Consider the following 21,818-nt stretch of genomic DNA (forward strand, 5'->3'; position numbering starts at 1 on the left):
TCTCTCTCTCTCTCTCTCTCTCTCTCTCTCTCTCTCTCTCTGCAACTGCATTTTTTTTAAAAATGGAAACCTATATTTTTGACGACACAGGTCGATGCAGTTTCTTGCGCTGTACATAAAAGTACTTGCATACTTATGCCCCAAACTTGTTCGTTAGGAAGTTATTTCAACCTTGTATACAACAAGGTACATACAGGGTGGTGCATTTTAAACAGGTCACCTGAATAATTCGCTTGTTGAGCAGTTGCAAATTTTAAAGAATCTTTTACATATATATATATGCACTTGACTTTCTTAGGGACATAAACACCAGCAAGTCGGTGTCATATTTTCTTCTATGCAGTAAGATATGCCAACATTTGCCATGACAACCTTTCGTAGTTGCGAGAGCAGCTGAAAATTCGTTAATACATGTACGTTAGGATTATATATAAATTAAGAAAATATTCTTCGGGCCTAACAACACTGTATTTCTGACGTTTACTTCCCTAAGAAATTCAAGAGCATTGGCATTTTTTTTAAATAAGACAGAATAAGCCGTAGGCACACTCCGATTATTCTGTTAAACGCCAGTAATAAGTCGTGAATGTATCTTAATGGCGCGCTACACGTGCAAGGCATGCAGCAAATAATACACTAAATAAATATACAGTACACAATGATACTATTCAACGAGTTCGTTATAGTTATAACTTACGAGTAATCTTACGAAAAAGTGCGTGAAAACAGTGGCAAAAATGCGAACTAATTTGAAGGATCACGCCGCCATTACGGAACAATGGGCATCAGAGCCACTCGTAGTCTAGAAAGTTTCGCCCGTAACCCCGTTCGCGTTTACTTGCAACTGACACTTGAGAGAAGCCAGTAGCACCGCGTTGAATATGATAACCCAAGAAGAAGGGAAAGAAAGACCGATCTCACCGAGGTTTTCTAATATCGTGTGCTTTCAGGTGGTTTTCTCGGCGACATCGCCCTGCCGAATATCAAGTACGAGACAGAATGGCGACAGCAAAAGCTCAACAAGAGTTACCTCGAGGAGCTGGAGAAGTACCGGGACGAAGTCTTGAAAGAGGGTCTCCAGGTCGAAGAGGAGGGTCTCACAGGTAAATACTTTCCCCGCGGTCTCGCGACAAAGGGAAAAAGATAGAAAGAAAACGCGTTTTCGTCGGCGTGCTAGCGACAGGTGTCGTTTCAGAGATCCTTCAATTTAAAAATGAGCACGGCGGTAACGAGGCACATCAGGAGAACGAGGAGATCGCGGCTTCTCAAGAGAAATCCGAACCAATTATGGTGGACCGGAATCAATACAGCATGGACGGCGAGCTCGGTGGTGAATTCAGTTTTAACGCGAGGAACGACGCCGGGCCCGACGTCAGGGACGAGGGCTTCGAATTCAGGTAGACCAACTCGAAACTTTCAACCAGGAATAGGTAAAGTTTTATTCAAATAACGGATAACGAACGAAAACATCGCATCGATGGTACGTTTCACTTCGAAACGATAGTAAATTCGCTTCTTTGCATTTTTGATTAACGAGGATTCTGGGGTTCGAAAACAAGCCAGGTGTGTCATTGTCGTTGACTAACAAGGAATGGAAACGCACAGAATATTTTCCAGTATAAGATTGTCTGAAAAGTCTGTGCCGATTTTTGGTAGGTGATACAGGTCTGAATATATCAGAATGGTTGAGAACAAATAACACGCGTACATTCCTTAAAACGTGGAAAGGTTGTGGAATGAAATAGTATTTACATAATTCGATAAACTTATTAAAAATTGGCACGAACTTTCTGGTCAATCCAATACGTACAGGCTCGGGTGGAATTCGTAGTACACACGGCCAGGGTATGATTCTATGTGAGAAAATAAGACAAAAATTTAGTATGACGTGTTTCGTCCATGGCTTTGTTTTCGAGAACATCGATTATGAAATCTGTTCAACTATGTAAACGATTGAACACGATTTGGTTGATCGATACGTTTATTGGATGTGTAATATAGCGGAATCGGTGCACAGAACCCGATTTGCAACAAAAGTGATAGTTAATTTCTCAGAAATTGTTTCCGTGTTATGACAAGATATTTTAATGGAGAATAAGTCTAAGGAAGTATCATTGGCTAAGATTGGATTATCCACATTTTTCTACGAACATAAATGGCAGCGTTTAGACATTATGAAAAACTTCAAAATTTCGTGGATTTCGTTTATTAATAGGTGTAGAGCAATATACGTCCGGTTAGCCGACTATAATGGCGAACTAATCGAAAGAACACCAGAATGAAACTTGGCCACTTTGTAGAAAAAAAACTTCAAGGAATGCAACGATAATTTTCTCGGATTTTTAAAAACGTGACCTCGAAGTAGTATTTGCAAAATAAAAATTGATCTATAATTTTTAATATTGCAAAAATCAGATCTGCTCCGTACAAGAATATATTCGGGACGAATTTTTATTTGTTCAACGTGCCGTACAATTTCGATCAATATTTACACATAGATACGATAGACACACGTTTGAATTTAGATTTATCTGAAAGTCTTGTCTAAAAAAAAAAAAAAAAAAAAAAATAAATGAAAATTCAATCTTAATAATCACCTTACGTATCAAGTTGAAAAGTCGCCAGTGAACCGCTTCTTATCAATAATTAAAAGTCGTTTACCTTTTGCTCGTCGTGCGAAATTTGCATTTAGATACAAATTCTGCCCATCTCTGGTTTTATGCGAGAATTACGCGCGCGTACGCGTATGCCAGCGATGCGAGCATAAGAGATTTCACTCCTTGAAGAGATATTCCGCGTGGCGTGCCGCTTCGAGTGGCGAAATTCAAAAAGGAAACACCCGAGAAAGCAATTAAAATGGCAAAAATAACGCGGTTTTTCACCTCGTGGACGTAGGAAAGATTTTCTGAAGCGCGTCCCGCCGACTTCTAGGTCGTCGCGTTCGTATCCGTCTTTATCCGACTGCAAAGTAATTACTCGTTTCCGAATCGTGTGTCCCTTTTGTCAGATTTTCTAAAGGGCACAAAGATCGTTGAAAATTTGTTTACGACGCGTGAAGCTTTTCCATCGTGAAGTGTTGCACGTGGCGTGTTTCGAATTCTACAGGGTGTCCCAAAAGTCGGGGAGGAGCCGGAAACGGAGGGGTAGCTGAGACGATTCCGAGCAACAATTTCCTTTGCGAAAATGTCGGATGGGGCTTCGTTAAGGAGATATTAAGCGAAAACCCCGACCAATCGGAGCGCGCGTAGACCGTTGGAGCGGACGCGGTAGCGAAGGCTACGCGCTCCGATTGGTCGGGGTTTTCTCTTAATATCTCCTTAACGAAGCCCCATCCGACATTTTTGCAAAGGAAATTGTTGTTCGGAATCGTCTCGGCTACCCTCAATTTCCGGCTCCTCCCCGACTTTTCGGACACCCTGTATATTTCAATTTGAAAAGAATTCATTTTTTAATTATTCTCTCAGCGATCGGTTTATCATTCGTTATCGGAAGTATGACGTACGGAGATGTTAATTTTGTCGAATGCTTTATTCGTGTTCTTTTTTTTTCTATTACAAAGTTTTTTTTAAATTTGAGCTCAGGAAGCAACAATTTTATTTAGATTGGACATTTATATTTAGATTGGAGTCGACAACACAATCGACAAAAAAACGACATTCTGTTCGAAAGCAAAGTCATCAAATCACCCACACAGAGTCCAACGTGGATGAAACGAAATCGATGAACACTCCTTCAAGAACGTCCCAAGAGTCGAGCGCGACTACCACGACCACCGAGAACACCAATCAAATGAAATATGCGAATATAGAGAACGTAGAGGAAATGTTCACCGTTCAACCGGAGCGCACTACCCAAAACGTATCGAAACGGCGTCATCGTCGTCATCATCGCAGAAGGTACGAACGTTCCCTATTTCTTAAGCTTCAATCGCCAACTATGCGTAAACTTTACGTATTTAGCCGAGAAAGTGTGACTTGAATCAATTGATCTGTGGATATCTAAAGATTGATTTAACCCTTTGCACTCGAGGCCCTTTTTTTCTGGTATCTACCAGCAACTCGAGATGCTTTCTTAGCATTCTATTGCCACGAATGCTAAGATTATATCGACTTCGAAAATGAGATCTCTGTTTCGAGATTTGAGAATCACTTCGAGTTCCAAAGAAATTAAACCTAAAGAAAACCTTGCGATGACTGAGAGTCACCTCTCGAGTGCAAATGGTTAATATCTTAATAACTCGTCGTGTACAGATAACTTGATAATCATTTATTAATCGCTAGTCGCATAAATAAAAGAACAACTTTAATAACACCGATTATTACTAAAAAGTAGAGTAAGTGGCTAGAAACTCATTTCTTTTACAAAATCGATTGATTAAATTTCTGATTAAGTAATTGCATATACAATTGAACTAACCATATGTGTCCCTGGTTAAAACGAAAAACAAGAAATTTCGTAGAATGTGGGCATGTACATACAATATCGATAGCAGATACCAAGGACCAAAGTAAATAAACTTCACGTTTTACGAAATTAACTAGTACCCGGATTTAAAAGTAAATAAATGTGCAAGCAGTTTGGAGAACGTATCACGGTCGTGTTGCCACGAAGAAAACAAGAAATTCGATTCGCTTTGATTCCGTACGTGTAGTGCACTGGGAACAATTCCGCGGCGCAAAACGTATTTATCGAGAAAAGTTATTACCTCGATTCGAAAGGGTTTAGATGCTAGTAGAAATTTATGGTGCTTAGGATTCCTACCGGATATTAGTATTCGATGAGAGTATAAAGAACGATACGAAACATCAGAGAGGTACAAATTGATGTCTTACTACTCGATTGGGTTTCGCGTTCTCGTTTCACGCGACTACACCGACTGAATGTAAAACACGTAAATGAAACTGGGCTGTCTCTATCTTCCGTACGCGAAACTTCTTGCCAATATTCGTATGAGATTTTAAGAGAAGATCTTTCGAAAGTAACTGAAATACATTTATAAGAATTATTTAATCGACGAAAATTATTTTCTATAATTATTCAATATCCAGTTTTACTTAAGAACGTATAGGAGGTATAATCGGAGACAAGTATCTTTGCGATTACGACATTTGAATCAACAAATTTATAGTTATAAGCTTGTTTTTAACGTCAAGTTCCAAATTTATCACGAATCTTTTTGTTTTCACTTAATTTTAGGATGAAATTCTGAACTGAAAAGAACTTTTAGCTTCAATAATCATCGAAAAGTAAAAGGTCCTTACACTGTCGCTTCTACTAATACCTCAAAAGAAATTGATTTGGTTTCTTGTAGGAGAATGATCAAAGTATTCGTAAGAACTTCAGCTTCTCGATTCATCCGAAATTGCGCTCGATAGAGTGATTAAGCATTTTGCTGGGTTCGATAGTGTACTCCGTTCTTTTAACTTGCACCCTCTCCCCTATCGCCAACAATTTTCCACCGGTGGGGCTACTATGCCAATAACAATGGCCTTCATCGTAAAGCTGGAAAATGGGGACCGATACTGCCGGTCGGGCATTTTCAGCCCTTGAACTGCCAATAACCTGTCAGCATCGGCGCTAGTGTATCTGACCGGTCGCGGATGTGTCCGTGTACAGATTACGTGCGTCTCAGATAGGGGAACACCCAGGGGATGAAGTCTGGAACAGAGAAGGGGGCGCAGTATCGGAAAACTGTACCGGAGAAAATCCTTTTTTCGCCCGTACTTTAATAAAACTACATTTTTATACCAACTTTACGGACTGTTTTACAACGTACGGTTTTAGCCATGGAGTTACGATAAATGGCAGATCCCGAAGGCAGCACAACAGCGCGACGAAAAAGTAAACGGATCTGCGAGAGATAGTTTTATTCGTGATTTTCTACCGAAAAAGTGAATAAAATAAATGTCATACTTATATAGTAAAACGTGGCAACGTCGTGTGTTATGTTTTAACATTTAGTAGCAGGGACGAAAAAGATTATTTTAGATTATTTTATACGAATCAATCGATTAGAATTTATGTCGTATCATATAATATATATTACGTTAACAATTTCATTCTAAAATTAAGTGAAAACAAAAAGATTCGTGATTAATCAGGAACTCGACGTTAGAACAAGCTTAAACCATAAATTTGTTTACGATGCTTAGAACATATGGCATTTTAGTAACTAAAAGTCACTCTTAAGATGCTTGGAACATAAGGTGTTTTATTGAGTAAAAACTTCTCCACTGAGGTACACTTTTCTCGTTAGGCCGATATTAACAAAATTTTACACGCTTGTTTTTTAACAGTAGGACTTAATTCAGGCCGAGAATGTTTTTAATGTTTCAAATTCAAAGAAAGTTTCCGTCGCGCAAACTTCTCGATTTCTTTTTCAACTTTGAAAATTTTTTAAAAATTAACCAATTGAAATTTCAACAAAATTCTCGGTCCGTTTTTAGAGAGGTGATTTCAAGATCGCCTTTCGAAGCTATCAATTTTATTTCCATTTACTTAAATTGAATTATAACGTACGCGTAACATGTTCGATCTTGTTGAATTTCATTTTCTGTTTCCTGTTACGATATCTTTTGACGATACAAGTCTAATAGAAAACACTCGAGTGAACCTTTTCTAGCGAATCGTAAATAAATGGGTATTTTTATAAACCTAAATTTCCGATATCGTGACCCATTTTGTTACTTACGATTCTTCTATGCGTAAATGGTGTCTGACAAGTTAATACCTCGGTAACTGTTGGTTAAAAATTTCATTTCCCGCTTGTCCTGCGAATTTTCCTGGCGCCGTGCCCGGAAATCAGCGGGTTTGGCATAGTATTTCAGCGGGCGTCCTCCGGCACGTTGAAACAGGCTTACGAAAGCGTTTGTTTATGGCCTGTATCCGACACCGTGAAACACGATCGTACTGTGATTCTCCAATGAAGCTCCAGAGAATTCTGGAGAGGATCAAGTCGGATCGGATCCGATACCTTTGACGTGGTTAAACCTTGGATCTGCAGGAATTTCTACCTACGTTTTCACGTGACTCCGATCGAACGAGGTCGCCCTGAAAAGAAACGGGAAAGCCTAAATATATTGCGATATTTAACGTATTTAGAGAAGAACGTCTCTACTTTCGTTCGTTTCGATTCAGAGATACGGAGCTGGGTAGCTCTTTGATGTCTTTCCAACAATTTTTCTTCTATTATGCAAATAACTATTCGTGAATCCTTTCGAGTGGCGTCAATGGCGCAAGCTTTTCGAGTTTTTAGACAAGAACAAGAGAGTTGTTAGAGAGTTATTAAAGAGAGTTTTGTTAGATGTAATACAAAGAAATAGTTGAATTGCTTTGATAACACGAATACGTACTTTAATTGTGGACTCTGTATCATTTACAAAACGTCGAGTATAGATCAAAATCAATGTTACAATATCGTCACATTTACCTATTAAATATAATTCAAGAAACGTAAAAAACGATGCTTTCAAAATTTTTATTCTCGTATTTCTCCATCTGCGCAATCATTAATAATATTGGGTCAATTCGTAAATAACTTCCACTGCACTTCCACTTCCACTTTCGAGGAACAGCGTACAATTTTTAACCGACTTCGAAAAGGAGGAGGTTGCTCGATTCGACACGTATACTTTTTTTTTAACAAGCGAAGACAGCACGAGTGAACAAGTGGTGACCATTTAATCCAAGAACACCCTGTATATTAACGCCCCTTATCAAGACTCATAACGTTATAATAAAGTTCGAGGAACACTATTTACCTCATACAAGCATTATTCGACCCACTTACGTGGAAAATAAATGTTTAAGTGTAATCTCACGACGAGGATTAGACTGGACGAGCGGTCTGCGTCCAGACAGCGTCGGCCGAGGTTTAAACGCGTCGGTTTTGCTTAAGATAAAAGCGGAAAAGGAATAATTATTTCGCGATAGGAAGGCTCTCCGAGGGTTCGCATTTTTCCGCGAGATCTCCCAGCTGTAAATTGTTGTCGGGGGTTTAAGCATCGGGTAAAAACGTCGGGCGGGGCGCATTAATTTCACCGTGGGTCCAATCTAATCGCGGCTTAAACGTTTTTCATCGAAGAATCCGTGAAAGCGATCGTGCCACGGGGGTGACTTCGCCCTATCGATCTATCTCTCCCTTTTTACCGGTCGTTTCAACTTTCCTGGGAATGAAGTGGCAAAAAGATGAACAGAGAGGTTGGGGGGGTCGCGGTGGGTAGATGGCAAGAAAAATGCAAGAAGAAACGCTCCGAACGGAGAAAGATGGAGGAAGAGTGATTTATCGCGATCGGCCAGGGAGAATTTCGTATTCAGCGAATACGTCGGCGGATCGATAGTAGATCGGTTCCCGTAACCCATCATTTTCCACTGTCCTCCGTGACTATGGTTCTTCCGCTCGGTATCTTGCCATGCATCCCCATGGACCACTCTTTCAGCGGTGAGTTATCAGGGACACCGGGGTTATCGCGGTCGTTGTCTGTCACCTGGACAGTCAGATGGACGGCTGAAAGGAGAATTTAAGGCCCGTTTCAATGAATTCGATTAAAATGGAAGCGAGCGCGCGTCACTGCGTGCCGCTATAACGCGAACTCAATTCCCGCGTAAAACACGGAGACGTGATGGCCTGATTCGTCGCGCATTTCATTCCACGCTGTGTGGCGACACGAGTCACCGAACGTGTTGATAAAGAATTTAATAAATCAATGTATTTTATACTACACTGGGGAGCATGACTGTAGCACCGCATATATTTTTACATAATTCAGTCTGTCGAACGGAAATGGAAAAAAGATTAATTACACGAGCTGAAAGGATGTGACGAATAATGAGTTTTATTTTGATCTCTTCGAGGTTGCTCTCATCAATGAGAGTCGCCTCAAAGAATTTTTTTATTTTCTCAACCCCTTCAGAAATGCCGATTTTCTGCACCGCCCTTTTTACGGGGGCGAACTAACCCCTTCGCATCAACCCTCGCAAACATTTTTTGCTTTCAATATTATGATTCAAAACCTTTTTTTTTTTTTTTGAATTTTACCTCCTGGCGTCCACGCCGTCAAGTTAAAATCGATCACGCGTACGATTTATGTTAGATCTTGTCATCGAAGAAATTTCTTTTTTTTTTTTTTCAATTGGAAATCTAAACATTCCGTGGATTGGCCCGTATGCCTCGTACTTGCATCACACGTAAATGCATCTAATCCGCGATGTGCTTGCGAGTATTAAAACACATACTCGAAATAGTTGAAAAGGTAGACGTGATTGTAAAATATTGATCGCTTGAATTCTACTGCAACAGCTAAATTAATTAATTACTGTTTTGCTTCCGTCCCGTCAGAATAGAATGATTATTGGCTGGGAATATATATCCGCTAATTGTTCGCCGGAAGGGGCCGGAACGAATAGATTTCGGTTCAGTGCCGCGTTTTCATTGATGACAAATGCTCCGCACTCGAGATGATTTTATCGGGTCGCCGTATACGCACAGAGCGAAATTTCGTCACGAAATATGACCACTGCTGAAATGAATTTCATATATTCGCCTCTCGTGGAAATGTAATGACGCGTTCCATATATTCTTTAACGAATTTACGCAGCCGCCGTTTCGCAGTTATCCGGTACCACGACCGGACTTCTATTTTTCTTTCGTAATATGATTCTCTTGAGGCAAATACAATTATCAAACTAATTTCACATGGACGCGATCGTGATGTGTTGAATGCTTTAAGTTTCAAACTTGACACCGGACTTTCAAATCGAGCTGTACGCTTGCAACCGGTTTGTTTTTTATAATTTGGATGTACGTATATTACCATTGCATAGTGTTCTTTCGAACGACAGTTAAAAAAATAAACGTCAGCTGTCAAAATTGTTCAAACGATAAATACATTGATATTTGTTAAAAATTTAATTTGGAAAATTAGGCTTCCAACGGTTAAGTATTAGAAACTTAGGAAGTATTATTCCCTTGATGTGTTATGATTGTATTATAATAATAATTCGTCGAAAGAGTTGTTAATTAAAAGTATATCTTACAATATAAAAAATATAACTAAAATTGAACAATCAAATGAGAAGATACTTCAACAGAGAACTTACAATATAAATTGTTCCGTTACTGTAAATCGTAATAATTTGTTGCTATGATGTTCTAATTAAAGTTCGACTACTTCCTCCCCTCAATTGCAACAGTTTATGTATTTTAATAAAAATGCACTATGCACAAAATACTATGAGTCAAACGAATAAGGAATATAAATCGATACGAGTCCGACCGAATGGAACTATAAAAAGTCGTATGGAACATAAAAACTACGACAAAATGAACAATATGAATCTCTGCGACATGGATTGTCTCGAACATCAAGAGTTTCAACGAGAATTTTCTTTATCCGTTGCGTACAACAATAAATAAAAACGATCTCGTTGTTTGAATTTGGTAAACGATCATCGACCGTGTCCGCGATGAATTTTAAATTAAAGCACGCGAATGAATGCCATTAGAACCGGGGCCACTAAATTCATCGGAAAGTCACGCGACTCGGTTCGCCCCTTTTTCAAAATGTCATCCTTTTCTATTGCACGCCGGCATTCACAGAACCGTTCGGTTCCATCGGGGAACACCATCGTCCGACTCGACGTGGATTTCAATCAAACGATCGCGAGACGCATAGATCATTCTATTAGCTCTGACGTGCGCTAGTTACCACCCCTTCGAATGTCGATCCATCTCTACCCCACGGCGAACCCTCCCAGAACCACCAAGCAATAAACCACAATATAATATATCAGTGTCCTCGCCATACCAAAATAATCCACCGATTCCCCGGCATTCAACGCCTCGCGATTTTTCATCAATCACTGATAATAGAAAGGGGGATGGCTCGGATTTTTTTATTCGATCGCTACTATTTCAATCGACGTGCTCGCTCGACCCGTCAAACTGTCGCTAACCGCGACGCAACTTATCGTGGTCGAACAAATCGAACGTCGAGCAGACAACCCGCGCGCCAACGTCGATTGTAATTTTATACGATCGCGTATTTTATTGGAATTACTTTGTCTTCGATCAATTATTCGTTACGCGCGGAGATCCAGCTGTTAATTAATCACGAAGCAATTAATTAATCGTTGTTCACGCGTAATCGCTGCAGTCCAGCGAGTGTTTCCTCGACGAGTCGATAAAAGGGGTTGAAAACATTATTAAAAAAAAAAAAAGAGAGAAGAAATTTTCAGCTGTCTACTTGCAACGTTCAACGAAAGATACGATATATTTCGGAAGTACAACGTTCGTGAGAACAAATTCGGAACGCTGTAACAGTAAACTGAGAAATATTCAAATGATATTTAATAATATTTCTTTAATATTTAAATTGCTCAAAATATTTCGAAACAGCGGCCGTTATTGAAATATTTGAAAATTAACAAAGTCACGAGGCAATTTTTTGAAATTTCAATTTGTTAACGACTTCCTAGCTTCTCGGATAGCTTACGAATTTGTCAAAACCCGTAGAAAACAGTTTTTCCGTCATACCTTCCACTAGAAACGTTCGCATGATAAAATATTGAAACACCAAGAGATAATGTTGAATAAAGGCGTGAAATTCCAAATCTGAAATTTCTGGGGATTTGCCCATACATGCGTTTACGACAAATGAAATATTATCTTACTGTTCTAGTAATTCACGAGAGATCTTTTTCTACATGTTTCGCATATGTTTTTCGTATTCGTCATTTTCATATACCTCGAGTAACCTGAAAACTCATGAAGCATTATAAATATCGTATTCGAGGAGAAAGTGTTCGCTAAGTCAAAGTAAAAGATCGCTTTCTCGTGTTTAATGTTTGTATAATCCAAGGAAACTGCATCTTTAATGGAGATGCAGCCGTAGTCGAGACGAGAAATAATTTTCTTTCCGTGCCACTTTTCGTTTACGGGCGGAAGTATCAACCACGAATGACTTTGCTACTAGGAGGACTCGGTTAAATCCCTGAACCGGGAAGGGTTGAAAGTTTCGACGCAGGGATTTAATGGTTTCAGAGATTGGAGCGAATCGCGCGATTATCGTTACATTTTATATCCCGAACTGCATTTGCGGCAGCTCCAACAAGATCGCTACAATCAAAACAATGGACTACCGGTTTTGTTCCTCGCCAGTACTTATTGTTAGACGTAGTCTTAAGCAAGACGTATTCGCTGCGGGCTCCGGATACCTACCACAAAGCCGTAACGATTAACTCCAAAGTCGAAGGAAATGCACGTCTAAATTTTCTGAAACGCTATCTTCAAATGTTACCATTGCATTTGAAGAAAGGAACAACTTGGAGGAAATATTCGAACGGAAATGGAACGCACTATTCGTGCTAAACGATGATTAATGTTAGCGATATTCGAATCTATATGAATAATTGATTATACGTTTCATTATCGAATTTATATTTTTATTTATATTTATATTTATATTTTCAAATCTATATGAATAATTGATTGTACGTTTCATTATTGAATTTATATTTTTATATAATCGATGAAGAAATGTATAATCATGTCTCTATTGAAATTTAATTACAGAAATTATCAAATGAAATTTAGCACCGCGTATGAATGATTTTATATTTTATGGACCATTCGGTTATTGTTATCTTCGCATATTTTTCAAGCGTACATTTTCCATCCAACATTTTTGAGACGGTAGAAAATTAACTGTCATAGATTGCAAGAAAGACGAAAGAAACTAAAACAATAAGCTTTATTCTTTCGTCATTGTCAGATGGTTAATCGTTACCGAAGGTTCTTTAACCGCCCAACCATCAGCACACGATTCATTTTCTTGACAGGCTACTTTCATTTTTCATTTTCATACTCGAAACGCGTCAAGCACAAATCGCCTTAACGTAGATAATCTCGCTTTTCCTTCGCGAAGTTACTCGGCTGAGTGACAAGCACCGCAGACTGAAAATCTAAAGGAGAAAAATAACGTTAATAACAATGCTGGCTAATAATTGATGTACGAAATAAAATCAACAAACATCCTTCGACTTTAGTTTATTTTCAACCTCGTACAGGTTTTGTAGAAATCTTATTCGATTGTATTTCTGGTTGAGGTATTTAATTTCCGACTTGAAACATTTTGTATATCATAAATATTTATTGTACGAATTCTTCTTCATTCGAAACGAATACATTTATTTGGATATGCGTTTTTAAAATCATGTTTGCACGACTTCTGTCAAACTGTTTATTCATTTTTCATCGTTTTCGACCAGAAGAGTTTCGATTCTTCACGGTCTTCCTTGGCAGGAATGTAATAAAAATTCTTAAAAGGGTATTCCAGTGCGTCAATTTTTAGTGCTTCTTGAGAATTTTTTCTTTAATCTATAAGGAATTTTTGTAAAGGATTTTGCACACGTATTTATTCACATTTTATGGACGGACATAATTTTTTGTAGGTGAAAATATTAAAAATGAAACGTGGTCAAGTGATCTCGTACGATCCTTGTAAAAAGTATCATATGTTCGTGGTTGGTATGATTCCAGGCGTTCTGCTTATCTGAAATGAAAAAATCAAGAAACATCTTCATTAGCAGAATAATTTTTAAACATTGAAAATTCCAAAAATTGAGAACATCGTTCTCTTTAGACGTCCCTGACTTCGTTAATTTTCCGAGTTCAACAAAATCCTTTGGCAGATATATTTTCGAAGATCTATGCTTTGAGAAATTACAAAAAAAAAAAAAAAAAAAAAAAGAATCGAAATTAATCTAAATCGAAAATAGTCAAAATTAAACGTATTCCAAGTGATCTCGTACAGTTCCTCCTGACCAAAGTACGTTCATAGTTGCCGCGATTCCAGGCGTTTTCTTTATCTGAAATGAACGAATCAAGAAGCATCTTCATTGACGTTAGCGTCGCTGTGGCCCGAAGCGGAATAATTTTGAAACATTGACAAATTCCAAAAATTGCGTGCACCGTTCTCTTTAGACGTTCCTAACGTTCGTTTTCCGAGTTCACCAAAATCATTTAGCAGATATATTTCGATATACATTCGTCCACCCTCTGCATGGTCTACACATTGAGAAGATGCAAAAGAAACCGAATAGTTTGAAAGCTTCGTGCTAGAATGCTCTCTTAATCGTTTCGAAGAACTGCCTGATCCAAACGGGAACAATATCGTTGCACTCTAATCCTCCTTTCCATGTTGATTATCTCGACAACGAACACTCGCGCAATAGAACTTTAGCCGGCAATTCGATGTATTTCTTCGGGTTTAATCCCCTACTCGCGGTTTGCGCCACGTATGTGCTTCGGTGTTACCGTGGGCAACGATTAGTAGCGAAGGCAATAGCGCCAGGCGTTTCTCCATTCCCGTTTCGATTTTTTTCCGGGTCTTTGCGGCTGGAAGGGGTGGATATTTATTTCATAAGACGAGGCAAGAGGGGTCAATCGTAAAGTGTAAGCTGACCCGGTGGTGGTCCAGCACCCGGCGCGATCGTAAAACCGGGAAACCGCAGGAGACCGGGTGGCGTCGTTAAAAAGATCTCTCTCTCTCTCTCTCTCTCTCTCTCTCTCTCTCTTGGTCTCTTATGGTTTTTCCATCCAGCAAGCCGAGAATTTCTACGATTTGCGCGTGCAAGCGCGGGTACGCCTCCCTTTCGTTGACGGTGCTAGCGCACCCTTAATGGAGCTCACGGGCGAGAGGTCCCGTTAATTAATTGTAATGCCAGCACCGATTCAGAAGCGCATAGCTTGACTGCTGCCTGGTCTAGAGTCGCCGCTGGAAGGGTGGTTCACCCCTCGCGGCCCAGGTCGCCGGGGGAACGTGGGGGACAGAGAATCCGAGGAGAATTACGCCCCCGCGGTAATTAGTACTAATAAACGAGGGGCAGAGCAGGCACACGCGCGAGCTCGTTCCGCGGCTTACGCCGATGTTTACGCGAAGGGGGGAAAATTATTTTTCATAGTGTCACTCCCCTCGGCTGCTTGGCGCGCACCGTGCGTTTTTCCGTGCCTCGATCGTCCCGTTGTACGCTCTCGTTTCTTCTCGCGGCCTCGATATCGCTTTTCCCGAGTACATTGGTCGGCATTTTTAACAACGTGATCGTAGGAACTTACGGGCTACTAGCGAAAAGATGAGGTGCAGTTGGAAGAAATTGAAAAGATCGCACTTGAGTGTTACTAATAAGTATATCGAAAAATAATCGGAGCATTTAAAAATATTCACGGCACCCGGCGGTGGTACATACTCGAATGAACTTTTGTTCCTTTTTCATTCACGTGACGCCCGTGTATGTATTTACATATCGGGAAGAGCGACCCATCCTCGCACATACAAAACTTTCATATGCAGGACAAATGTATTTTATCTTTCAACAACTAGACTAACGAAGAAATTGAACCTTAACCCAATTAATCTTGTCCCATGTGGCATCGCATGGAAAAGTGGAAAATTTCTTCTTGTCGCTAACATTTTATTTGAATTCGATTCCCGAGTAAATTGTATGCGCATGTATGTGCTAATAATGCTTATCTGAAATGAAAAAATCAAGAAACATCTTCATTAGCAGAATAATTTTTAAATATTGAAAATTCAAAAAATTGAGAACATAGTTCTCTTTAGACGTCCCTGGCAAACGGGTTAAGAATCCTTCATTTCGAAGTTTATGGAATGAAATTTTCAAGGATGAAGTTGAAGCATATCAGCATTGAAGCATCCATATCCTTGATCCACCGAGGTCACCACTTACAATTAGACACTTACGCCTTACACTTGTCCTAATTGACAGTCCTAATTGACGAAATCGCTCGTAGCCGAGCCGCTGGTTGCAAGATGTAAGTTCCATTTTTTTCTGCGTTCTTTACGCGATCCCTATCTAAAAACAGGTTCGACCGTGTTGTTAACGAGTACTCTCGCGAAACGAGTGCTCCCTGCACACGTTATTATTTCCCGATATCACTCGTTCGCTCGGATTTAAACGCAACAAATCGTGTCTCTGGTTTTTCAGGTACGCGTTTTTCCGCATCCCGTCGGTACGCGTTCTCCGCATTGAACCGACTCCCCGAACGGTGTCTCTGGAGCTGGCTTATTCCTTTACTCTTTTTTTATTTTTTTCGCGTATTTGCCTCGTTTCCGAGCATGAATATGCATGCGTCTGTATTCGCGAGGGTGAGATATTTGCCGATGAGTATTATTTCGTTTTTGGTATTGTGCAAACATGAACGCCGCGGGTACGGAAATGGAAATTTTTTCGCGATTGCGTAGGGGAGGGTAACACCGACGGGATACGTGTAACGATGTGTAAATGTCAGATTCGGGTAGTTTTAATTTACGTGCTTGCGCTCGATATCGGCTCTTTATACGCGAGGTATCGCGTATAAAGGGAGGGTGTTTAAAATTTGTTAATCGCGTAACGTAGAATGTAGGAAGAGAGACGTGCAACTGATATCGCTGAAAACTTGGTTGGATTAAGTATATATTTATGCAAATGTCCGTTAGGGTGAAAGAACATTTTATTAATGAAATGTCTTTTCTATATGGCGCGCATTTATCTGGTTTAAAAGGTTTGGTTTAAGAAAATGGGACAGTCTACGATCGAGCTGATTTTTTTTTTATCATAGATAGCCCTTGACTTGGCGACAGTGTGTTCATTAACAATATTCAGTATTGGCGCCCCCGCCAAAAATTACCACAAACCTACTCGGACAGTATGTACATTGACGGTATTAAATATTGGCGCCATCACTAAAAATTCACCAAAAATTACCACAAATTTATTCAGACAGTATTTCCGTGTAGACAGTATATACATTAACAGTATTCAACATTGCCGGCCCACCAAAAACTACCGCAAACCTACTCAGACGGTAGATTTAGAGCCTTTTGCTATTATGTTCCTTCGCGTAAAAAAAAAGTTTGAAATGACGTACTTATCGAGATCGGTGCAAAAATCCACTTCTTGGATCATTTCAATTTTTGAGCCTCGGTGTGAGAGGTGGGAGTTAAAGGATCAAGATGGCCGCCATTATAATCTCCAGGTCAAGGGCTACCTACATTAACAAAATCTTAAAATCGATTTCCTTAGACTCGGTCCATGAAAAAAATATAAACTCAATAGATCGTTACCATCTCCAGGTGTGCTTAATTTGAAAGCCTTTGAACAGTACGAATATATTTTAAACGTAGTAGATACACTTTTCTATTTATCAACGATACTTTCATCTCATTTATAAATACAAAGATGTTGATATTCAATTATATATAAGTTCGTCTGCCATATGGTCTCGTCATTCGCACACCCAGTAAATCGATGAAATCCTCAATCTGCTTACGACGCATAAACAAGGATTTTGCGTAAACATAGGCTCTCGTCCGAAACGTTTGAACCTCTCCCGCAAAAACGTATTATATATTCCATGAATACACAACGTTTCATCAAAGTTGTCGCTTGACATCTGGATATTCGTTGTCCGCGATTCGTGTTCTCCCTTCCGTCGAAAAAATAGCGATCTCTACGAGACCGTGCGATTTATAAAAGCGCGTGCGTCCTTAACCGGAGCAATTTCGTCCGACATCGTAAAAAACCGCGGTACCGCGGTGCATTCAATTCACGCGTAACACCTCGCTTTATTGCAACGTTCCGCGTGCATTTTTATACCGCGAACACCTGTTTCGAGGGCGCCCCGTTCGCTTGATACTCGTTGTTTTTTACCCTTGCTAAACGATCGCGTATTCAGCAGTTACTCGCTCCCGAAGAATGCCCAATCTACGTTCGAAAAAGTACTTAAGCATTTATGCGTTTTCTTCTAAATCTTTTACAACGTCGCGAATTACTTATTCGTTACATGTTCGTGCAAAATTCAGAAATTTTTCGACGTTACACCGAGTTCGTTCGCGCTCTAAAATTCATCGATGTCATTGTTCGTTACAATTTGTAGGGATTTCGCAATGCATGTGTTCATAGATAGTTGTCGATGGATATTTATGAAAACGACAACTTCGTTAAGAAACTTACAAAAGGCAATCACAAAATTCTCACACGTATCCAATAATGCAATTCGTGTATTCGTTTGTGCATTCAAAGATTTGTAACCTGTTTAGAAATACAATAATTCAAGTAATTAGTAATCTCTTGTAAATGTATACAGATTATAAAAAATTCCTCAATTATTCCAGTGTCTCAATAATTTCTAAAATGATCACATTTATTCTTCGGAGCAAATAAAATACAAGTTCGGAACAATGGATTCGATATTTGGTACATACAAGGTACAAGAATAATCACCACAGGATACAGTGTATCGAGTGACGTATATTCAGTTCCTTAGATATCAATCGCACTTACGAAATCATTCTCATTTGACCCCGTTTCTGCACGGGTTCGATACGCAGTACCAATTCGTCCAGAAATTTTATTGGAATTCAAGTTCCAAACAGAGAATGATCGGTCTACCAACACCGTTAACATGTTTGCTTCGTCAACAACAATGACCGATGTTGATTATACGTCGGTGCGTCTGAACATTTTACAACGCGGCACGAGCGGTCCAGAAATGTCGAAATTGGTGTTTACAAGGCAATAATGGGACAAGGGATCGGGTAAACATGAACTTCGGTAGTAAAATTCAATATTACGTTAATGGCATATTATTAACGGGAAGCTGTTGCCTTTAACGAGCCCAGGATACACCGGAAACATTAAACATTTCATGGTCGCTCTGCTACCGTGTATTTTCCGCTTTTACAAGTCTTACTAGTCTTTTAAAACGACCTGCGTTGAACGCTTCGATGCTGGCGGCGAGTAAATTTTCCGGCGTTTTATACTTTACGGGGGATGTTCTTTCCCCAAACGGAACAAACTTTATCTTTTTTTTTTTGTTTTTTCTTTTAAAAGAAACAAGAAAGAAAAACGAAGCGAATCAACCTTTTTTCGCGTCGCGGTAAATAACGATCGTAGAAAAAAGTCGGAGATAAGTTTACTTCCTTCCGTTCACTGTGGAGTTTATCGTACGTCGACTTTGAGATTTTTTTTTAATAGAATGTAGTTAATTCCTTTGGAATAATAAATGTCGCGTACTTGGATCTTACTATCCATGAAGGTATCGTTAACGATATACGTGTGTTTGAATCTGAGTTTGAATAGGAATCGAAAGGAAAATTTTGTACTAAATAGTGTGATCTATTCACTGAGAATTTGAGATTGAGAATTTTTCCCACCGAACCTTTGCGTATGGATAAGTACACATTTTCGTACTCTTTTCTATTCAGTTTTCTGCGTTATTCTGATATTGTATTCTTTCTTATCGTTATTTTAAGTTCTCATCTAAGTTTATACCTAAACAGGGCATCCCAGAATTAATTAGCTGAGACGATTCTGAAGCACAATTTCCTTCGCGAAAAAATGTCGGATAGTGCTTCGTTTTTGAATTATTAACAAAAAGTCACCGACCGATCACAGTCCTGGCGTTCTCGCAATTGAGCGCGCGCTACTCGCTGCGATTGATCGGCGGTTTTTCGTTAATAATTCAAAAACGACGCGCTATCCGACATTTTTTTGTAAAGGAAATTGTGCTTCAGAATCGTCTCAGCTACACTGGGACACCCTATATATTTCCATATCTAGCGTCCACCTAATATACCTGAACCGGATTAAGATCTCATACATTAACACGATGTCTTGATAACCATGTTCTTATTATATAAAGAACGAACAATTTTCCTTTCCCGCGACACTCGCCTATAAATATTCGTTTCAACACTAATAACGTCTACCCATTCGGATCGCTTCTTGTAAAATAAACTAAAATCCATGCCACGGAGAACAAACCACCCGTAGCCGAGTTACAAGAAAGAGTGCCTGTTTTGTTCGTTTTCAGAACAACAAGAAGAAGGCACCAACGTCGCAAGGTTCCTCTGATCAGACGCGACTCGGACGACACGTCCGACGAGGTCGTGTCTCTGCACGACCGTCAGCTACGTTCTATCGAGTTCTACGACATGGAGCACAAACCGAAGTATTTGGCGAACAAACGGGGAACCACGAGACACGGGTTTCCGAGCAGGACGAGGAGAGCTGCGACGGCCCGCAAGGAGCGCGTGTGGGACCATGGCGTGATACCGTACGAGATCGATGGGAACTTTTCCGGCGCCCACAAGGCATTGTTCAAGCAAGCCATGAGACACTGGGAGAACTTCACCTGCGTGAAATTCGTCGAGAGGGTCCCCGTCGAACATCCTAATTATATACTTTTCACCGAGAGACCGTGCGGGTGAGTTTGCCAACGCGTCGACGGGAACGTGAATTTTAAAAATAGAGAAAATTCTTATTTTGGAGACAGACGAAAAACGAAGAACGTGTGCACTGTTCGTTCGATTAAAATTAAAATTTTTACGAGTTTCGAAGGCTAGTGATACTTTTGAACGATCCGAGGTAACTTCATAGAGGTTCGTTCGAGATTGATTATCAAAAAATTCGGGGAACGAAATTGTAATCAATAGATTGAGGATCTTTATGCGAAATAAAATCTTTGCGAACGTGCCTACGAAAATTGAACTTGAACAGGAATTGATTTTATTCTGAAAATATTATAACACGAACTTTACTTTCGATCTTTTTTACATTCTTGCGTATTGTTTGCAATTTGTAGTTTCTCGCACGTTCAGATTTCCTGTAAATGAATAAAGATCCGCAGTTTGGTAATTAATAAATGAGAAATTATAATAATATGCAAGATCTTGAGTATCTACTCCTGTAGAATACTATGTATACAATGAAAAAGATTGAAATTCTTAAGAGAATTTAGTAGCAAATTTATTACGACAGCCTCACCTTACGTGTTTCATTTCCGAGAATTTGTTTCACCGCAATCGAGATCAAACGCCCATTTTTCTTTGCATCTCGTATTTCAGTTATATTTCCATTTTCCGGAAATGTAACGTCCGACGTGAGCGAAATGATCGCATTTTGTTTTTTCATATGTATATACGAATTTGCATGCATAATGGACAAAGAGCGAATGTATTTTGCTTTATTTTCCAACTAAATTCCCAGATGCTGTTCGTTCGTCGGGAAGAGGGGAAACGGGCCGCAGGCCATAAGCATCGGAAAAAATTGCGACAAGTTTGGTATAGTCGTTCACGAATTGGGACACGTCGTTGGCTTTTGGCACGAGCACACTAGACCCGATCGTGACCGCCATGTGCAGATTATTCGTGACAATATCATGTCCGGTGAGTTCAATTTCCGATCTAATTTTATCTTGCATCTATTGGAAAAAACAGTAAAGTAGATGAGAGGTAGACAGAAATTCAATTTTCAAATCACGTTGTAATCGGAACTAAACTGTCGTTGGTTGATCTCTGACTGTACAATGGCAAACTTGTACACGACACCCAGAAATAAATCGATTAACAGAACCTTCGTTGTAACTTCGAACCGAACGACAAGATGGAATTTGTCAACTCTAGTCAACTATTCCTGTTCCTTGCATAGACTCGGTTGCGGAGTTATAACAAGATTTGTGCTTTTCTGTCCGTTGATTTTGTATTCCGTCGATACTATGTGATCGATCAAATTTATACAAGCGTTAGGTTGTCCGAAAAGTTTCTTTCGCTTTATTAATAAGTAATACGTGCACGATAGTTTATGCTTTATGTTACGTTACTGAATGTTATGTTACGTGCACGATTCATTTTGCTCCGTTACTGTTGCAACACGAATATCTATGAAATTAGATTGTCTATTTATATAAACACGATCACATCAAATAATCGAGTGCAACACGCGAAAGAAACATTCGGGACAACCTAGTACTTGAAGTACGC

At 39.6% G+C, this 21,818-nt stretch overlaps 1 protein-coding gene across 1 annotated transcript in view; it reads left to right on the forward strand.

Moving 5' to 3' along the window:
• The window catches only part of LOC128888962 (bone morphogenetic protein 1), an 82,359-nt gene that overhangs the window by 48,631 nt on the left and 11,910 nt on the right, over window positions 1-21,818 (forward strand). The window contains exons 2-6 of the mRNA XM_054146195.1: window positions 951-1,103; window positions 1,196-1,397; window positions 3,621-3,896; window positions 19,871-20,263; window positions 21,046-21,224. Coding sequence (XP_054002170.1) covers window positions 951-1,103; window positions 1,196-1,397; window positions 3,621-3,896; window positions 19,871-20,263; window positions 21,046-21,224 — 1,203 coding nt within the window. The remainder of the gene's footprint in view (window positions 1-950; window positions 1,104-1,195; window positions 1,398-3,620; window positions 3,897-19,870; window positions 20,264-21,045; window positions 21,225-21,818) is intronic.

Source organism: Hylaeus anthracinus, unplaced genomic scaffold (assembly GCF_026225885.1).
Source record: "Hylaeus anthracinus isolate JK02 unplaced genomic scaffold, UHH_iyHylAnth1.0_haploid 11994, whole genome shotgun sequence".
Lineage (NCBI taxonomy): Eukaryota > Metazoa > Arthropoda > Insecta > Hymenoptera > Colletidae > Hylaeus > Hylaeus anthracinus.